The sequence below is a fragment of the Hyperoodon ampullatus genome (assembly GCF_949752795.1).
Source record: "Hyperoodon ampullatus genome assembly, chromosome: 3".
Taxonomy (NCBI): Eukaryota; Metazoa; Chordata; class Mammalia; order Artiodactyla; family Ziphiidae; genus Hyperoodon; species Hyperoodon ampullatus.
The window spans coordinates 153,584,838-153,605,420 of NC_136916.1; the positions used below are offsets into that span (position 1 = coordinate 153,584,838).

General features: G+C 40.0%; 1 protein-coding gene across 1 annotated transcript in view; it reads left to right on the plus strand.

The window, feature by feature from the left end:
• Positions 1-1,046: 1,046 nt before the first annotated feature.
• Positions 1,047-20,583, plus strand: part of GPATCH2L (G-patch domain containing 2 like) — a gene marked incomplete at both ends in the record, with an annotated part of 53,274 nt that continues 33,737 nt past the window's right edge. Inside the window, 4 exon segments of the mRNA XM_079698812.1 lie at positions 1,047-1,708; positions 15,036-15,100; positions 18,853-18,915; positions 19,734-19,910. Coding sequence (XP_079554938.1) covers positions 1,047-1,708; positions 15,036-15,100; positions 18,853-18,915; positions 19,734-19,910 — 967 coding nt within the window.

Genomic DNA, 20,583 nt, shown 5'->3' on the forward strand with positions numbered 1-20,583 from the left:
GCAGGCGGACCCTCAACCACTGCGCCACCAGGGAAGCCCTAAAATGTATTTAATTAGATGTTGTACGAAGTATATTAAACGTTTCCCTTTAAAAAGGTATTTTGAAAATCGCTCCTCCTGCGCTCAGCCTCTGGAAGGCTTGCCTATGAAGTGATCCCTGAAGTATGATGGTTTGACAAGAATGAGTTGAAAAACAGGAAACTTTGGAAAGCTGTTAGCTAGAAATCTTAGAGACTCTTCTTATCCTTGTCATTTCAACCTCAGCTGTAACGTGTTTTTGTGTGACTGTCTGGCACTAAAGCACAAAACTTGGATAATCAATTTATTTTCTGAAGGTTGGCAAGAAGACTTAAAAGTTGCTAATTATTCACAAATATATGACATACTCTTTAAGGCTCTTTACCTGGTAGCTTCTGGGTGGTAGTTGGGACCAGAATGGGTGCAAACTTGGTCTTTTTTTTCCATGCAGAGTACAAACCTGGGTCACTACAGATTCTTGGAACACTAAAACTGCAAGCAGCCTTCCGTAAAGTGTGTCACTAAGTTGTCTTTCTCTTCCTGCCACAAACATTCTTATTAGTGACCCCAGACCATAGAACGGTCTTTTCATCCATGGTTTTGAAGTTGAGTGTTTTTCTGCTCCTGTTTGGACAGATGAGACATTCTCTAATCTTTTTAGATCTGATCATCAGGTAATTTAGTTTAGCAAGTTTAATTGGGGGAAAAGGGGAATGACTGATTTATTCCCCTGAGTTTGCTTGTTTTTACTAATAACCCAGTTGTCATCTGGTGAGTATTTTGAGAACATGCTGACTTCAGGCATTTAACAAGGGCCAGATACCTATTTTTAAAGGCTTAAGGGAGTATGGATGGTAAGAATAGAGTCTAAGGGTAGCCAGGTGAAAGGTGACTTTATTTTCTGTAGATAGGGTGGACTCTGCAGTGCCATGATCTGTTTGAAAAATTATTCGAAAACAACAGATCCTATTCAGTCTTTCTTCTTCTTTTTTCTCTTTTTTGAACCTCCTTTTGGCAGATGTGGCCTCATGGATGAGCTGGTACATGACTTAGCCTCAGCCTTGGAGCAGACATCTGAGCAGAATAAGCTTGGTGAGCTGTGGGAGGAGATGGCGCTGAGCCCTCGGCAGCAGAGGCGGCAGCTTCGCAAACGGAGAGGCCGGAAGCGCCGTTCAGACTTCACTCACCTGGCAGAGCATACCTGCTGCTACAGTGAGGCCTCTGAGTCAAGTCTGGATGAGGCCATCAAGGACTGTCGAGAAATGGCCCCAGTCACCAATTTTAGTGACTCTGATGACACTATGGTAGCCAAACGGCACCCAGCTCTTAACGCCATTGTTAAGAGTAAGCAACATTCTTGGCATGAATCTGATTCCTTTACTGAAAATGCACCTTGTCGACCGCTGAGGCGCCGGCGGAAGGTGAAGCGCGTAACATCAGAGGTCGCTGCCAGCCTTCAGCAGAAGCTCAAGGTGTCAGATTGGAGCTATGAGAGAGGCTGCAGGTTCAAGTCTGCTAAGAAGCAGCGTCTGTCCCGCTGGAAGGAGAATACTCCCTGGACCTCATCAGGTCACGGGTTGTGCGAAGCAGCAGAAAACAGGACTTTCCTAAGCAAAACGGGAAGGAAAGAAAGGATGGAGTGTGAAGCAGATGAACAAAAACAGGGCTCTGACGAGAATATGTCAGAATGGTGAGATCTCCCTTACTAAGTCATAGATTTTCCTGGTTAACTTTACCTAAAGCACAAAACCACAGTCCTGATGAGTTCAACTTTCTTTCCAACCAGCCTTTGTAATACTGACTTTGTAGCTCTGCTTTGACCAGTCAGGTTGTGTTTAGCTTCTTAAAGTACACTCATGATCCTGTTTCCCTACATCAAGAAGGCTATATTTTATAGAAACACATTTGTTTCTAAAAATCGTTTAAAACGTGTACCTCTTATTTTAAAAAAACATTTTGCTGCTCTTTGTGCCACGTAGTTCATACACAGATACTGTTCTTTAGAAACAGGGCCTCAGTAGAGGCTGGTGTGTATATGTATGTGTGAGAGAGAGAAAACACGGGTGCCAGGCATATGGAGTTTGTAAATGTTCTTGGTAAGCTGCCTTTACCCATTAAGAATCATGGCTTTAAATATTTCTGGACTGTAATTCTGTTCTCTGCTACTTACAGTTTGACTGTATTGAGTTTAACATTCAAGTTGTCTGAACACATGGTAGGCTTTGAAAATAACAGGGCTAAATCCCATCAGTCTTACACCAAATGTCCTAGAGCCAGAAAAATCTGTCTCTAATGGGTGCATGTTTAAAACGTCGGTATAGTTTTTGGTGACTTTTAATTTTTTACATCTCAAATAGATAGTCCTAGGGACACTGATACTCCCCAGCTTGATATTTTAATATTATTATTAATATTAATCTGTGATATCTGTTTCTCAGTGTGGATGCTGTTGGTGTTTTGGATGGGGCAGTTCTTTGTGGTACGGGATGTCCCATGCCTTGTAGGATAGTTGCCATCCCTACGTTGTTCCCATCACCCTTCACAGTATCAAAACAGATGCCTCCATGGGTGCTCCCTAAGTGGGTTGAGTAGTCCCAATTGAGAACCAGTGTATTCTATTATTGTTAATATTAGTTAGCATTTATTAAGCACTAACTGTGTGCCAGACACTGTACTATTGTGCAGAACATATTTCTTCTTTAATGTTCATAACTCCCCTGTCTGGTAGGTACCACTATTTGTATTTTTTTTTTTTTTTTTTTTTTTTTTTTTGCAGTATGTGGGCCTCTCACTGTTGTGGCCTCTCCCTTTGCGGAGCACAGGCTCCGGATGTGCAGGCTCAGCGGCCATGGCTCACGGGCCCAGCAGCTCCGTGGCATGTGGGATCTTCCCAGACCGGGGCACGAACCCGTGTCCCCTGCATTGGCAGGTGGACTCTCAACCACTGCGCCACCAGGGAAGCCCCCACTATTTGTATTTTATAGAAGAGGAAATAGAGGTTATGAGTGTGGAGATAATTTGCCCAAGGTCACCTAGTAGCAAAACTGGGAATCAAACCTGATTCCAAAGCTCATAGTTAACAACCATGTTTTGCTATGCTCTGAGCTTGCCTTTGCCATGGCACGTCTTCTGTCTCATCTGAACTTTTACAACTGTAGAACAGATGACCTTTCTTAGGACTTGGCTTCTTCTGACGTTTGTCTGAAAAACAAAGGCATAAATCTTACGAACTTGGAGGTGAGGTTTTGTCAGTAACAGGAAAAGCTGTTCAGGTCTGTATGCCTGTACCTTTCATGGGTGGTTTTAATCCAGTTTTTAAAATTTTTCTTAACTAACTTTATATTTGCCAGGCTGTGCAACTAGATTTGGCTTTCCTGACTTTCCTCTAATGTATAGTCTAAGGCCTATTTACCCAATTTATATGTATAATTTTGGATTATAAAGCTTTTTTCCTTATCATACTATTTTTAATCAAACAAGAAATGCCTAGTTAACTTGTATCCTTCACACTGTTGAAACCCTCAGTTGAGGTGTTCAAGTTTGTTTCAATGTCAAGCTTACATACCAAATAGTAATCATCGTACTGTTAAGAATGTTTTGGGATGATATTTTTGGATGTATGTATTTCTTCCCCAGAATTTCTTGCTAAACTATGACTTAATTGTGTGTGTGAGTGACTGTTAACTCTGTCTTCTCTAAGATCACAGCCCAAGTGTGGTTCCAAATGCAGAGCCTGTAACCTTGCAGTGAGGCACTTCAGTCTTTCTAGGTCCTTCTTACCCCAGATACATCTGTTGCACATTATAGTCAGGTTGTGATAATATACACCTAGAGCTTGGATAAATTGAGGTAGGCAGCAATTTACCCTTTCAAAAATCTCCTTGGATGTGCCAGTTTGTTTGCATACAGATCAAAGTGTAGAACTTTATATCAGAGGTATTGAGGGTTGTCAGAGTATATGATCCAACTTGTGAAATTATTAAGATGAAGTTGATCATTAAGCTTTACTTAGCCTAGTCAATAGATAGAGTTCTTTTAAAAAGCATATGTTAGGTGTTTCAGGTTTGAAAATCTGTGTCTCAATCAGAGAGCTTTATTTCTACTTTCCTTAAATTTATTCTGCTAACTAAACATAGAGTAATTTTAAGCTTAACCGATAATTCTTTTCGCTTTTCTGTTTCTGTTCTTCCTTCCATTCTATACCAATCAATCCCTCAGGCATCCTGAAGAACTGAAAGTGGTTATGATGTAATAGTTTTTTAAAGCCTTCAGAAAGCTCAGTTATTATTTTAATATTTTTCTTTGCATGTGTGTTCCATTCTAAAATGGATCAACTCTTTTGTAGGATTACTTTCTACTGATCTTTATTCAAATTGTCTATATAGCAGTTATTAATTAGGTGAGTTATAGCCTAATTTTGCTTTATTCTTCACTAATGCATCATTCATTTGTTCCCCTTGAATATAATTTAGCTTCTTTTCTTTCATAAGTGAATTGGTTTGGTGATGGCCTGAAGTCAGGAGCCTTCCTAAGGTGATGTATTAGAAGCCGATCTCACAAGAAAGAAAATATTCCCTTCTGTTGGAAGCCAAGTGACAGAGATAGAGTGCTAAACCTTCCCCCTCCTTCTCTAGCCCAAGCTGACCTTCTGCGCCCCTTGGTGCCTCTTGTTTTCTTATTTTTATAGAAAATCAATATCCTTTCTGACACAAACAATAGCTCAGAAGCAAGAATAAATGGTAGAAAGCTGAGATCTCTGTCCATCACCTTTCACTTTAACTCCCCCAAACTCTTTAATTATGAGGGTGCTTTGCTCCAGGTGTTTGTGACAGTAAAATTGCTAAATGAGGACCATTTTAACCAAAGATTGGGTGATCAATAACACTTTATAGCAGTAGCTTGTTGGATCAATAGCATTCATTATTTCATGGTTAAGGTAAGTAGCCTCCTTTGCAAGTGGAGGTCATTAATCAGGGGTTACTGGAGCTGTGGAAAAGACTCTGTGTGGTAGGTTGAGGATGTTCTGTTTTCTATTCTGTAAATAGGGGTGCTGACCAAGAGGATATTTACCATTGTTGAAGATTGTACCGTTGCATTTGAGAGTACTGAGTAGCTAGCATAGAGTGCTTCTGTAGATTTATTCAAAGCTCTGCTACTATATCCTTAGGAACAACTGAAAAAAAAAAAAACAACTTGGGAGATAGATTTGATACTATTGTATTTGAAGATCTGTCTCTTGAAAGAAATGTTAGGATTATTCTTTGACTCCAGAGGAAGGAACTAGGACTCATAGGTAAAAAGTACAGAGTGTGAAGTGTTGCCTCAGTATAAAATACAACATTCTAAAAATTAGGACTCTATAAAAATGAAGTGAGTTGTTTTACCAGGTGATGAGTTCTATGTCACTGGAGGGATTCAAGCCTGGGCTTGGTGACCACTTACTGCGTTGTTGTAGAGTTGGAGAGGTTGAACTGAATGACCTCTAAGGTCCCTTGCAACACTGAGATTATGTAATTCTTTTCAGTCACAACCTCCTTCCCATCACTGTAATTTCATATTTTAAAAAGCATCTGATAAGCAGCCTCAACTGCCCCTAAAATATTTATGAAGACATAAAACATTGCAAACTCACATCACCAGAGATCAGGACTTACAGCTGGCTTACTGCCAAGATTTTCTCAAAGTCCGAGGCTGATAGAGCTGCGCTGGAGAGTGCAGTTGGAAGCCCACAGCAATGCTGAACCTGCCCTGAAGGTCGGTAGTGAGGCCCTGCATTCTTTCTCTGTAGTCTGCCCTTGGTTCAGAAAGGCAGGATCCGGTTCAGTTAGAAAATTGGGCAGCTACAGTTTGAGCCAGAGTGTTGTTCCACCCTTTACTTGCAATCAGTATCTTTCCGTTTCTCTTTGGAGGCTGTAACTCCCTTATATACTTGGATAGGGAATTGTAGTGTTTTCTGTGTGTGTATTTGTTCCGAGGCATAGGAGGCAGTCATAGCATATTGAGTTCTGGGAAATAGAGTCTCCAAGAGTAGTTTACTGTTGGCATGGACAGAGAAGGAAAAAACACTCTTAGTAGTAGTGCATTCTGGAAACTGGAGTGTTTTATATAACTTCATTTATTGTAGACTCCTGGAATGGGCCCAGAATCAGGCAGTGAGCGTCAGAAGAAGATCTTGTCTCAGTCCCACGTAGCTACATGAGATAAAAGCCTACCAGTGACACTGGGGATTAGGCTAGGGGCTCTGCGCATCCTCTTGGCCAGTTGTAGATGCGACAAGAGCATGTTACCCGTATCCAAGGAAGCAGAGGATGGAACCAGGGGTAATTTACATACCCTTTCTGTTGGTAAATACCAAATTCTAGGTAAACCGGTTCTCAACAAGAGGCTTTTGGACAAGTTATGCAGAATAAGGGAAAGGGAACATCATCCTGAATGTTCAGTGGAAGAACACATCTTTGAAAATGACTGCCAGTGGAAACCAGAAGAACATTTTAGAAAACCTTCATTAGGATGCAAGGAGATAGAACCACTTTGAAACAGGAGCAGTAAGTCATAAGGACAGAAAGATAGCCATTTGAAAGCCCAGTAGTATGGGAGGAAAACGTGTAGGGAGATTTGAAATGTAATTACAATGTTAAAATGAAGGACAGTTCTTTCTGCAGAAAATTGAGTTGATGATGTGGGAAACTTTGGAAGCCCTCCCAAAATGCACAGAGAGGAGATAGAAATGAGAGAGAAGGTGATAGATCTGGAGGACAGGGATAGAGGCCCAGTCAGCAAGTATGTAAATACTCCCAAGGAAGAAACCAAAGCATAGGGGTAGAAGAGGGATTTTAAAAATATAACTGAAGGGAAAACATGTTCCTGTGTTGAAAAAATTAAGTATACAGATTAAAAGGGAAAACTAATGAAAAGAGACCTCTACCTAGACATATCCTGGCAATATTTTTGCATTCTGCATTGGTGGTGGGAGGGGAGCAGTTATAAAGAAAAATCTTTAAAGGGATGAAAATAAGGTTGACGTTGATCCCTGCAGTACTAAATGTGAGGGGCTATCGACTTGCCTGTAGAATTTTGATGGCAAAAGTCTCCCACCTTCCCACCATGAATTTTATATATAGCTAAGATAGATTTCATATGGAAGGGCACTAGAAAGACATTTTCAGATATCAAGTCTCAAAATATATGCTCTTTAAAAATTTACTCTGAAAAGATATTTCATCTAACTGAGGATGAAACTGTTAGTTCTAAGAAAAGGTAAGTCTTAAAAGGATGGGTGGACTTCTCTAAGGCACAGCCCACGGCTCAGTAGCAGAGTCCTGACAAAAATCATTATCTCTGCAAAGTATACCTGATTGCAGTGGCCACGCTAATGAACCTGTGAAACTAGAGAGGTTGCTGCCTTCTTTTGTGGTGCCATCTGAATGAAACTGAAAAACAAACTCCTTCGTTATACATTCTCATAACTTACTGTGAGAGTAATTTTGCAGTTGGTGTGAGATATTTCTCTGAAAAACCTGTCCCTCAGTCCTGTTTACTTTCAGAATCAGAAGTCTGGTTACATATAGTTACAAGTGTACCACCTCAATCCAGAAAAAAGAAGGAAAAAGAATTGAGTAGAAATGTTTTGGGTGATAGGTCTAGGAGTGACCTTTCCGTTTTTTGTAAATTCTAAGACAATTAAAAGTGTTTTTTAAGTGTATTATTATTTAATAAAAAAATTAAAATGAAAACCCCTTAGTTTTTAGCATGATAAAGTAAGACATTAACTCTATCCTGCTTGTTTCTTTTAAAATTAGATGTAAAAGACACCTCTTATTTAATAATCTTAACTGGGTGAGAAACCCAGGTGGTAAAGTTACTGATACCAACTTTTGAATATAGATGATAAACTAATTCTGTACCTCTGTACTATAATTGTGACAAGTATAAACTACTTTGATTCAGTTCTAAGTTTACAGTTTTTCTGTGTTTAGGAATATGAAAGAATTAGCAAGCTCTCGGGTCAGAGGACAAGCTGTGTTTTCCCCCTCTCAGCTGTGGGAATTCAGAGATTTAACTTACAGAAGTTAGAAACTTCTTGTTAGAGCTAGACAGGAGGGAATTCTTTTCAAAAAAGAATTCATAAAGATGCTATATTATCTGTTGCTGCAGAAAAAGTTGCCCTAAAACTTAGTAGCTTTATAAAACATTTATAGCCTTACAGTTCCTGAAGTCAGGAATCTGGCAACAGTTTAGCTATGTGATTCTGCTTCAGTCTCTCATACTTTTGCAATCAAACTGTTGGTCTGGGCTGCAGTTGTCTAAAGTCTTGGGTGGGGCTGAGGAGTCCACTTCCAAGCTCACTCACAGGGCTGTTGGCAGATCTCATTTTCTTATTGGCTGCAGGATCGAGAGAGTCTCAGTTCCTTTCCACGTGGGCCCCTCTACAGGGCTGTTAGCATTCTTAAGATATGATAGTTAGCTTCCCCTAGAGCAAATTGTCTGAGGGAGAGAGCGAGAGAGCGAGCCCTCACTCAAGTACCCAAGATGGAACCCTAGTGTTTTATAACCTAGTCTCAGAAGTGACATACCGTTAGTTACATCTGCCTGTGCTACTGGTTACACAGCCCAACCAGGGTGTGAAATACCAGGAGGCTGGGATCACTGGGAGTCATCTGGGAGTCTGGTTACCACAGGTGGCCACTGGTCTTCTGAAGATTTTTCCTAACTTAGTGTGGAGCTAAATTCAGAAATAGTATTCTCAAACTAATTATTTCCTCAGAACATACTGAGAGAGTGTTTTTACTGTGATTTCAAAGGAAGGGCATTCAGGAACTATAAAGGCAAGCAAGGTATAGATCCCTGAGAATGTATTTTGTTGTATTTTAAGTAAGTATACTGAAGATGAATGTTTATTTTTTAAATTTAAGGTATGGCATTAAGGGAGAGAGCTGCTTTCTGAAGTGAGTTTGTAATCCGTTTTCTTGATGTTCAGCACATATGATGCATTTTTAGCTGATGAGCTCCGGAAGGCTGGCCCTATCCAGCAGAAGTACACAGGCTCCTCTCTTCCTCTGAACTGGTTTCCCTTAACCATGATGTCCCACCCCCTTCATCCCTCCACTTTGTTCATCACTCTACATGAGGGTTCTCACCTTTTGGGCCAGATATTCTCTGTTGTGAGGGCTATCCTGCGCGTTGTAAGATGTTTAGCAGCAACCCTGTCCTTGACTCGCAAGATGCCAATAGAATACCAGTTTCCTCTTCCCCCCTCCAAGTCCTGACAAACAAACATTTTTCCAGATATTGCCAGATGACCCCGAGGGCTGGGGTGGGGCAGGAAGGTAGGAGAAGGGGGACAAAATTGCCTCCAGTTGAGAACCACTGCTCTAGATGTTTCTGGTATTGAGATTGGGTTTTTACCTTGTTGACTCTGCTTTTACCAAAAAGCATGAGTTTCAAATGAGAGAACTCAGTAAGACCAAAACATTGATCTCTTCTATAGAATAAAAATACTGTGATTTAAAAATGGAGAGTTTTTGGGCTTCCCTGGTGGCGCAGTGGTTGAGAGTCTGCCTGCCGATGCAGGGGACACGGGTTCGTGCCCCGGTCTGGGAAGATCCCACATGCCGCGGAGCGGCTGGGCCCATGAGCCATGGCCGCTGAGCCTGTGCGTCCGGAGCCTGTGCTCTGCAACGGGAGAGGCCACAACAGTGAGAGGCCCGCGTACCGCAAAAAAAAAAAAAAAAAAAAAAGTTTTTGCTAATTTGAAGACAATACCCTTTAATTGCTCTGAAAAGGGCAGGCAATTCATTTTCAGAACTTGTCAAGAAGAGCAGTTCAGATGAAAGCATTTAAAAATTTATATCAAAGTTTACAATGTTTAGCTAACTCTTTGCCCTGGAATTAATTATTTAAATGGACAGGAGGTATCAATAGTGTTTTATTAGGCTTGATTCCTAAGATAATCTACCCCTCTGAAAATGAATGCGATACCCAGTCATCTGGTCTGCCCAGAGTGCCCTGAATTACAAAGGTGCTCAGGTGAGGTTAGATGGATGCATGTGTGACAAAACAAAAAAAAAGCAAAATGTTAATTGCAATATCTAGGTGATGGAGTGTGAGTGGTAACTTTCAACTTTTTTGTATGCTTGAAAGTCTTCCTAATAAAATGTTGGGAGGGGCTTCCCTGGTGGCGCAGTGGTTGAGAGTCCACCTGCTGATGCAGGGGACAGGGGTTCGTGCCCTAGTCCGGGAGGATCCCACGTGCCGCGGAGCGGCTGGGCCCATGGGCCATGGTCGCTGAGCCTGCGCGTCCAGAGCCTGTGCTCCGCAATGGGAGAGGCCGCAACAGTGAGAGGCCCACATACCTCAAAAAAAAAAAAAAAAAAAAAAAAAATGTTGGGAGAGGAAAGCCGCTGGAACTGCTGGTTAGGTTGACTTTCTTTACATTTACGTTACTTCAGTTGGATGTGGTTCAGTTGCTTCTAACAATATTATAATAATTAGATAATACAATTAATTGGTAGTCCAAAATCTAGGCTTTAATTTTATTTGTCTTATTTTAAATGGTGGCTATGCTGCTGAATTGTGGAAACATTTTTTTAGTGAAAACCATATAGAGAAGTACGATGTGTTATTACTATTTTTACTCACATATGAATATTTTTGAGACGTTTTCTGGCTTCTAAAATGGAGTGACTTTCTCAGTATTATAAGGTTAAATTCTAGGCTTGCCCCACCCCTTATTTGGAGAATTTTCTTCATTGGAAAGCATTCTTCTTTCTATGTTTTCACACTCTTCTCCCATAGTCTAAGTTTTTGATAAAATGCATCCATTTAAATTGTGGTTGACATGCTTCTTTGTTAGTTTTAGTGCTGGTTATAGCAGGGTCTGGAATATAGTAAAACTTAATAAATGCTTACTAAGTGAATGAGTGAAAATATAGGGGAAATAGTGGGGGAAATCCTTCCTCCTCCTTCTCCTGTTAGAGACTTTTTATTGCCCCAATTTAGAATTGAATATTTTTGAATGACATATAAATTATTTGTAGGGTTAATACATTTCTACTCAAAAATATTTTAGAAATATTCTATGAAGACTTTTATATGCAAACTGTTTATAGATTAGAATCATGTGAGAACAGGGAGTATAGAACAGCTCCTAAGGCAAAGACAGGAGGCATTGATGCCTCTAGGAGTTGCTGTCATTTTAGGAAAAGACAGGATTTCATTACCTACTATCTTTCTGGGCTTTGTCTTGTTACTTTTTCTGAAGATTAATAAAGGCTGAGTTTCTGTCTTCCTGACTAAGTTTCAGAGGACCATAGTGGAATGGACACTAAGGATAGGATCACATTTCTTTTTCCTTATAAAAATGAGGAACAGAGCTTTTTTCCGTGCCTAATAAAAATGCTCATAGCAAAAAAGTTATAAACAAATTTGATGGTTTGGGCATAGGAAAAATGTGTAGTAGCCTGACATCTAACTTTTTGACCTTGTGATCTACAAGAGTACTAAAAGAAAATTGTTTTTATTGAAAGATAGGAGCTTATCTTTACCAGAATATTAAACATTATGTTTAATTAGCTATATTAACATTTTATAGTTGACTAAATCACTATTAAAATCCTATGAATCTGATTTTGTTTTAAAAAACCATAATCTCTGAGTCAGAAGTGAATGAAAGCCACAGGACTGGATAGCTTTGGCCTGTAAATTGTAAGGGGAAATATTTACTTCTACTTCATAGCTAGCACTACATATTTGCATGCTGTATCATGGTGTTTATGTGCAAATATGCCTTGAAGTTCCCATTTTTTTCCTCAGAAAATTATGCTAACAGTTTCTTACATATAATTAGATTTCCACAATGCAAGTTCTTCTTAGGGAATAAGATGCTATCAGATGAAATAGTCATTTCCAGATATTGATGGAATGATGATACTTTTATGTAATAAGTGTTCTTTAAGGCATAAATTATTTTCTCAGTGAAGAAAATACGTATCTCCCTTGAACACAGTCTTAAAATCCTGGTGATATTTCTGTGACATCATTGCCATTACTCTAATTAACTGTTTATAGAAAACTTACAAGTTTAGTCCAGTCTCTTTAAAGAACAGTGAGTCTCTTTAAATACTGTTGACAGAAATAGAAAATGTACAGGGACAGGAAGGTTTTAGGTTACCAATACCTTTCTTGATCCAGCAGGTTTCTTTGCGCTTACTTTATTTAGAATATGAGGAGAGAATGGAATCCATGCAAAAAAGGATCAGAGAAGCACTGTATCTTGTAGTGCTTACAGGTGGCTGGAAATGAATGAGGAGAAGAATCCATAGACTTCGTAATAAAGCAATGGCTTTAATTTCTTACTTGGAAATATTCAAATAGAGGAAATATTCAAATAAATATTCAATAGACATTGCAGAGTAGACCTTGTAATACACTTACAGCAGAGATCAGCAAATTTTCTCTCTAAAAAGCCAGATAGTAAATATTTTGGGGCTTTGTGGGTGATTCGTTCTCTGTTGCAACTCCTCAACTCTGCAGTTGTAGTGTGAAAGAAGCCAGGATAGGTCAATGAATGAGCCTGGCTGTGTTCGAGTAAATCTTTATTTATGGTCACTGTAATTTGAATTTTGTGTCATATCCATATGTCACAAAGTATTCCTCTTTTGATCACCCCCCCCCCCATGATTTAAAACTATAAAAGCTATTCTTAGCTCACAGGCTATACAAAAATGGTTGACAGGCGGCTGTTTGATGATCCCTACATCTCAGTTACTGATATGTTAACCAAGAAAGCATGTAACACAGTGGTGGAGTAGAATGTCTGTCTTATGGCCTGATGTGCTTTTTAAGCCCTCCTTAATATCAAGAGGAACTAAAAAATATAAAATATGCTTTACCTTCGAGGCAAGATGAGAGAAATAAAGTAGTTGATATGAGAGAATGTATATTAAGACTCAATGGAGTTAGAGTTAGACCACTAATATTCCTAGGAATTTGCTAAAAACATAAAAACAACACCATAGGGCTTCCCTGGTGGCACAGTGGTTGAGAGTCCGCCTGCCGATGCAGGGGACACGGGTTCGTGCCCTGGTCTGGGAAGATCCCACATGCCGCACAGCGGCTGGGCCCGTGAGCCATGGCCGCTGAGCCTGCGCGTCCGGAGCCTGTGCTCCGCAATGGGAGAGGCCACAGCAGTGAGAGGCCCGCAAACGCAAAAAAAAAAAAAAAAAAAAAAAAAACAACACCATAAAGTTCAGCAGGCACAGTTCCTTGGACTCAGAAGTAGGAAGAATATAGTACCCAGTGAGGATGTCTTCCAGATTTAACTGCAGAGCTCTTTGAAGATTCTAAATCCATCAGAATCCAGTGGTATAGTTTTGTGAGACATTTCTTATAATGACATCTGAGAATGTTCCCACTTATAAGTGTAGAGGAAAATAAAATGAAAGAACCTTTAAAGAAATCAGGTATGTTTTGTTGGCTCTTGCTGAGACAAATTTCTTGGATCTGTTACCCAGAGACAAGCTTAAGTGAGGAAACATTGCTACTTAATTTAACCGGCATTTTTAGGATTTACTATTGGCAAGATATTTGGAAATGTTGCAAAATACAAAATATTTTCAGATATTTGATCCAGAAATGTAGACTGGGATTTTGCCAAGCCTATTCTTTATGCAGCATGGTGAGAATGCTTCTTCTGTCTTCTAGAGCACGTGAACAAAATTGACTAGCTTAGAAGGAAACATCCCAATCAAGGAAATCGCTAATATTGTAAAGAATAGAGAAATTTTTCTTGAACCAGATAAGTCAAATTTGATGATTAGGTGGGAGAAATGCAGCATCAGAAGAGGCAGAATCAATTGTTGGAAGTAGCTCAAAATGAAGCTGACTTGGACAGAATTCTATGGGGCAAAAGTTTTATTTCCATTTATTTTTTTTCTTGCATATAAACAAGATGGGTTGATGGATGGATAGATGGAGAGACATGTGATAAAGGAAATAGAGCACTATGCTAATTGTGGAATTTACGTGGGGGGTATATGATGGTTTACAATTTTTTAAAAAATATTTATTTATTTATTTGGCTGTGCTGCATTTTAGTTGTGGCACGTGGGATCTTTGTTGCCGAGTGTGCGATCTTTAGTTGCGGCATGTGGGATCTAGTTCCCTGACCAGGGATCGAACCCGGGCCCCCTGCATTGGGAGCGCAGAGTCTTAACTACTGGACCACCAGGGAAGTCCCTAAAAGTTTTATTTCAATGAGTTCAAATGGAGTTTGTTTTTTTATTTTTAACCTCCTTTTTTGAAAATGAATTTTGCTGTATCCATTTGCTATCAAGAGAGACATTAATTTTAGAAAATACAACTTTTGTCATACTGATTTTCTTTTTTTTTTCTGTTCATGGATTTTTGTTTGCTGCTTTATAAATGGGAAAACTTGAAAGATGCTGGATTTCTTAAAGTTGCATGGCTTCATATGAAACTGATAGTAAACAATATTTTAAAATAAAATTGGTTGGTAAATTTGTGTTGTTTGATATACCAAAGCAGGTTGAGAATTACTTCTGTGAGCCTTAATAAATAACTTTCTAATGCTAAACTAACAAAGCGACTTGAGATCTTTTAAAAGTACTTCAGGGGCCGCGGAGCGGCTGGGCCCGTGAGCCATGGCCGCTGAGCCTGCGCGTCCGGAGCCTGTGCTCTGCAACGGGAGAGGCCACAACAGCGAGAGGCCCGCGTACCGCAAAAAAAAAAAAAAAAAAAAAAAAAAAAAAAAAAAAAGTACTTTAAAATATAAGTTAAAGTTTTACAGTTCTCCTCTTCTTACATTTCTTTTGTTTTGGGGGAAAATAAACTTACCCCTGTGACATAACTATGAAATTTACATTTCTGATTGGCTAATGAGCTAGAGTGAAATTAGGGAAACTTGGAATCTTTTGATTTGAAAACCAGGAGACATAATGGACAGTGTTTTGTTTTTGACTGGAGCTGATGCATTCTCTTGTGTTTTACTCTTTTTTCAGTGAAACCAGCAGTGTGTGTAGCAGCAGTGACACAGGGCTCTTTACCAACGATGAAGGACGGCAAGGTAATCTTGATTCCATCTTTGGGACATTGGTTCAATGTTTCTGGGAAGATTCTAGTGGTTCTAGAAGTGCCTCACAGAGAATATGATGGTTGTCTATGAAAGTGTTTTTCAAACTTTAGGGCATAAAAGCCATGTGGGGGAACTGTTAAAACTGCAAGTTCCTGAGCTCCTGGAAATCAGATTGGTCTAGAGTTGGCCCCTGGAATCTGCATTTTCCGCAAGCACCTGTGGTGATTTTTGTGCAGGTAGTTCAGACTTTGAGAATCATTGATCCAGGGGGGTTATAGTGTCAAAGATGGAACTTAGGGAAGTGGCTTTTTATTAAAACCAAAAAGTAACCTTATGTATTACTGGATGTTAAGACATTCTTATTTTCACATATGGAGGATTTATTTTTTTAACCTTATTTATAAGTGGCCATAGTGTTCTTGGTGAATATATTATAGAAATTCTTTCTGAAGTTTAGTAGAGAGCACTGTGAATAAGGCTGGTGTATGTTAATTATCAGTTTTTTATTTTTACTATTTAAACAGTAATTTGATCCTGTCCTGTACACTTGCTTAGTGCCACAGTAAGTGTGTACTAATAAGAATTTCTTATAGCTCCTTTAGACTGTAGTTTTCTTAATCTAAATAAGGGGTTTGTAGATCTTCTGAAATCCAGTGATTTTTCTCCAAGGGTTAAGTGATTGAAGGACAGAGACACAGCTACATGTCTAGGTCGGTCCAGATAGGCTCCTTAGTAACTGAAGGGATCCTGGGACAGTGAGACTTAGGTTCCAAGTCCTAATTTTGGAGAGAGACGGTGGGGAGGTGTCTCACCCATGCCTCAGAGTTGTGGGCATAGATGGAGCTCTTGAGCTTCCTTCTATAATGGAGGCTGTTGTGAGTACATTTCTGTTCCTTTCTGATTCTGAGGGAGCTAGGTGTCATTAGAAGCTGTGTGTATATACTCCCCGGTGGGCTCTAGCTAGGGTCTTGATTCTCTTATCTCATACCAGGAAAGTCTGGTTGTCTTTCCATGAATGAACTGGAGCATACTTTCAGAATTACTTTTTCTTTGCTTTTACTACAGTATCCTAATGCATCTCTTAAAGGTTATGATGTGTATACAGAGGTGTAAGAAAGTGTGGACCTATTACAACCAATTAAGTTTTGGGCCTTTGGAAAGCCTTCCACTGATAAGGAATCCTTGGTATATTATGGAAGGTTGTAGAATGTTTTATAGCCCCAGCTTTCCCTTTGTTTCTGCCTCAACTTCACACATTTTGGTGATATTTAGATACTTAGAGTTCTCAGCACAAAGCTATGTTACTTTCTGCTTCTATGTCTTTGTTTATGTTGGTCTCTCTGCCTGAAATCTCATCTTCACCTTTCCTTGAATGGCTGGTCATCCTCCAAGACAGTTCTCATTTTGCTCCTCTGGGGCATATTTATGGACTACATCTGTGAGTTTTCTTACTCTCAATTTCTTGTTGGGTTTGGCCAATAGGAGGCAACAGCAGAAGTATGGAGGGAGGGAGGGGAAAGAGATTGGGTGTATTAGTCAAGTTTTGATTATGCTAATACTGCTTAACAGCCCCCAGATTTCAGTGGTTTACTACATTTATTTCTTGCTATGGGGCTGGGGGTTGGCTGTGGGTCAGCTGATCTTGCCTGGGCTCAGCCTGGCTCCAGGCTTCAAGTTAGGTTTGTATCTACTCATTGTTTTCTTATTCTGGGACCTAGGCTAAAGGAGCAATGGCTCTGTGTGGCATGGACTTCTTATGGCAGAGGACATAAATGCCAAGTGACCAAACCAGACCATGCATGAATATTTAAAGCTTTTGCTTGAATCACATCTGCTAGTGTTTTACTACCTAAAGCAAATCAGATGACTAAGCCCCATGTCTGTGTCCGTGGAATGAGGAAGTGTGCTCTGCCTCAAGGGGAAGGCTCTGTGGAATCCCAGGGCAAAGGAAAAGGGTGTGGATGTATCATTCTATTATAGTGAGGTAATGAAGAGTTGGAAACAGTAATGCAGTGTTGGATTAGAGCTGTCCCTGACTCCCTTTCTGTTGGACTGCTGGTTGGTAGGGGTTGTGTTCTCCTGCTGAAGGCTCCCTCTCCTCTTTGGGCCCTTCTCCTATAACCACAGTTCTCTCTCTGTGCTCTGGTAACCATTCTTTCCCCTTCTTCAGATCTAGGAATGGTAAAGACTCCCTGCTCTGCTGGCTCCGAATTCTTCAACATCCCTTTGGCTTCTCTTAGTACTGTCTATACCTTTGTAAATAATCACTTCACTAAAGTTTCAAATACCCCATTCAAATGTACATGTTTCCTAAAGGGATTCTGACTGATACACTTAGTGTAGGCGTCATCTCCTAGAACCCTCGACTCTTCTTTCCCTGTACTTCTTTCTTATCACTTACCATTATTACACTGTTGTTTATAGATGCATGTCTTTTCCATTGAAGCTTTTCAAAGGCAGGAGTTTTTTTTTACTTGCTACCACAATAAGTAACACATTGCCTGGCATATAGTAAGCTCTTAATAAATAATTATTGGGGAACCCAGATAAGGGGAAAATTCTCCTTTTTCTCCCTCAAACAGAAGTGTACATAGAACCTCAAATTATAAAACAACTAAACTTATTTTGGTTAAAGCAAGATCCTAGAGGAGCAGGAGGTCTGGAGCCTGATCCACTCAGCCTCTTCCTTATTCTCTGGCAGCACTCTTTTGAGGAGCTCCTGCATCAGGCATCCTAGTGAACCCAGGTTGAAGACTACTGGTCTAGATGAGATCTCACAAGGTTCCTTCCAGTTCAGTGAGTCCCTTTCTGTATTATCAAAAATCTTGAGTGAGTGCCTGAGAACCAAAAAAAAGAAAATTCCCGTATAGTCTGACATTTGTCATCAGAAAATACGATCTAGCTAAATAATACTATTTTAATAAATGGCCTGAGGAATGCTTATGAATAGGAAGGAATTAATATATTGACTTGCAGTGAAACTAATCATGGTTAATTCTGATGTCTATCTTTAATTCATCCTTGTACCTGGTTTGGTGAGATCTTTTAGAGTAGTGGTTCTCAAAGTATGGTCTCCAGACCAGTTTAGCATTACTAGGGAACTTGTTAGAAATGAACATTTTTGGTCCTGTGTAGGCCAGAATTGGAAACTTTGGGGGTAGGGCCCAACAGTCTGTGTTCCAGCAACCCTTCCCAGTCCTTCTGATGCACACTAAAGGTTGAGAACCACTGTTTTAGAAAAACAGCCTGTTGATGGTGTGTTTTTATAAGGGAACACTTGGAGCAACTTCTTTAGTGGCTTCTTTCCCCTGTTAGAGATCTCTGCAGTGATTTAAGACTTACCATTCTCCTGGGTGTTAGTGGTCCATGAAACTGATACTTCATGAGATTAGCATGGCCTGAGCAGCTTCCTTGAGATCCAGTACCCATTAGAAAATGAATGCAATATGAACTCTTTAGATGTTCTAGTAATACTTTCCTTCATCCTTGCTGTTTTGAAAGGAGTGTGGGGTAGCAGACATAAAGTTACCCATCTTACCTTTTGTGGGCAGGAATAAGCTCTTTGGGAAATTGAGATGCTATCATTGTAGCCAGTTGAAAGAAGTTTGAACCAAGAGTCTGGGCTATATGGGTCTAGTCCTGACTTTGTCAATAATCAAAAGTATGGCCTTGGGCAAATAGTATAACTTCTTGACAAGCCTTGGGGGCTTATATTCTCTTTGTGGTTAGTTTTTTCCTGGTAGCTTGGATTGCTACTGTCAAGATGATTTTGTGTCCCATTAATGAGGCATTAAGGAAGAAACAAGGTATGGATATACATTCTTTATTCACCTATTATGAGAAATACAAATATAGCAAGAAATTCTTCAGGAATAGCTAGTTTTGAATTGAGAAACGTTTGTGGGCTTTGAACCTCGAAGTTCATTTTTACCACTTAAAATGGTACATGGGAGGCAGTTTATTTTTGTGTTAAAGGCTTTGAAGTTAGTCAGGCTTTGGGTTGAAGCCATGGCTTCATCATTTACTAACTTGACCTTGACTTCTCTGGGCTTTAGTTGCCTAATTGATAAGTTGGAGTTAGTGTAAGGTTTGGAAGAGATAACAAATTTACAGATTTTTAGCATAGATTCTGGTAGGTGGTAAGGGCTTAGTAAATGGTAGCTTTATTAGTTTTTACTATCAAAAGCAGTCCAGTGTACCACAGTATGACATTTATGTGGAACTAGTTTGATGTCCCAGTTTTCATCAAAATATGGATCAAGGGCTTCCCTGGTGGCGCAGTGGTTGAGAGTCCGCCTGCCGATGCAGGGGAGACGGGTTCGTGCCCTGGTCTGGGAAGATCCCACATGCCGCGGAGCGGCTGGGCCCATGAGCCATGGCCGCTGAGTCTGCTGAGTCCGGAGCCTGTGCTCCGCAACGGGAGAGGCCACAACAGTGAGAGGCCCACATACCGCAAAAAAAAAAAAAAAAAAGGATCAAGAAGAAGTATCAAAACAATTTTTTTGTATTTTGGCTTTATTTAAAAAGTATAATCAAACCTATAGCACTGAGAAGTCATCTTCCTATTTGGTTTTTCATAGAGCATGTTAAAATTCCAGCTTATGATAGGATCTCTTTACTTTAGGGGACGACGAGCAGAGTGATTGGTTCTATGAAGGAGAATGTGTCCCAGGATTCACTGTCCCTAATCTTCTGCCCAAGTGGGCTCCTGACCATTGCTCTGAAGTAGAGAGAATGGATTCTGGACTGGATAAACTTTCAGATTCCACGTTCCTTTTACCTTCTCGGCCAGCTCAAAGAGGTGAGTTCTGAGGAGACCAAAATATACTTCACACTTATATGATTCTTTCTGGGGAGAGTCTTCCCATGGCAAGCATACTCATGCCGGTAAGCATGCATTACCTATCTGAATGTTAGAACTAGTCCAGGGATTTTTCTAGAAGATTCAAGGGTGAGTCTCAAAGCTTGAGGTTCTCTCCATTTTTACCTAAATCAATCCATGGAGACTCTTGGAATATATATTAGCAGGGCGTTCCTTCAGCTGGCTGTTGCCATTTGGCCAAATTTAAGAAGCCTAGCAGCGTGTCACTGCTGCTTATCCTGCTGTGAAACTGATGGGCTACTGAGTGCTCAGTGGAAGCCTGAAGTAGTGGATCTTGGAAGAGAACAGATTTCAGTAACAACACTCACGTACAAGGTATAATGACATTTTAAAAATGGATGATTTAAAAATATTTTAAAAAATATTTTATTTTAATAATTCTATTATTGTGGACTGTAACACAAATACGTATCCTTTCCCTTTGCTTTCCATCAGTTATGATGTAGCAAAGTGAAATGGAAAGAGCCTAGGACGGGGAAGGAAATGTGGTGATACTCTGTGGTAATACTGTCTGGTACTGCCTCTCTAGCTCTGTGACTGTGGCAGAGTCACTTCATTTCCTAGGGACATCAGGGTCATCACTTAGGATATT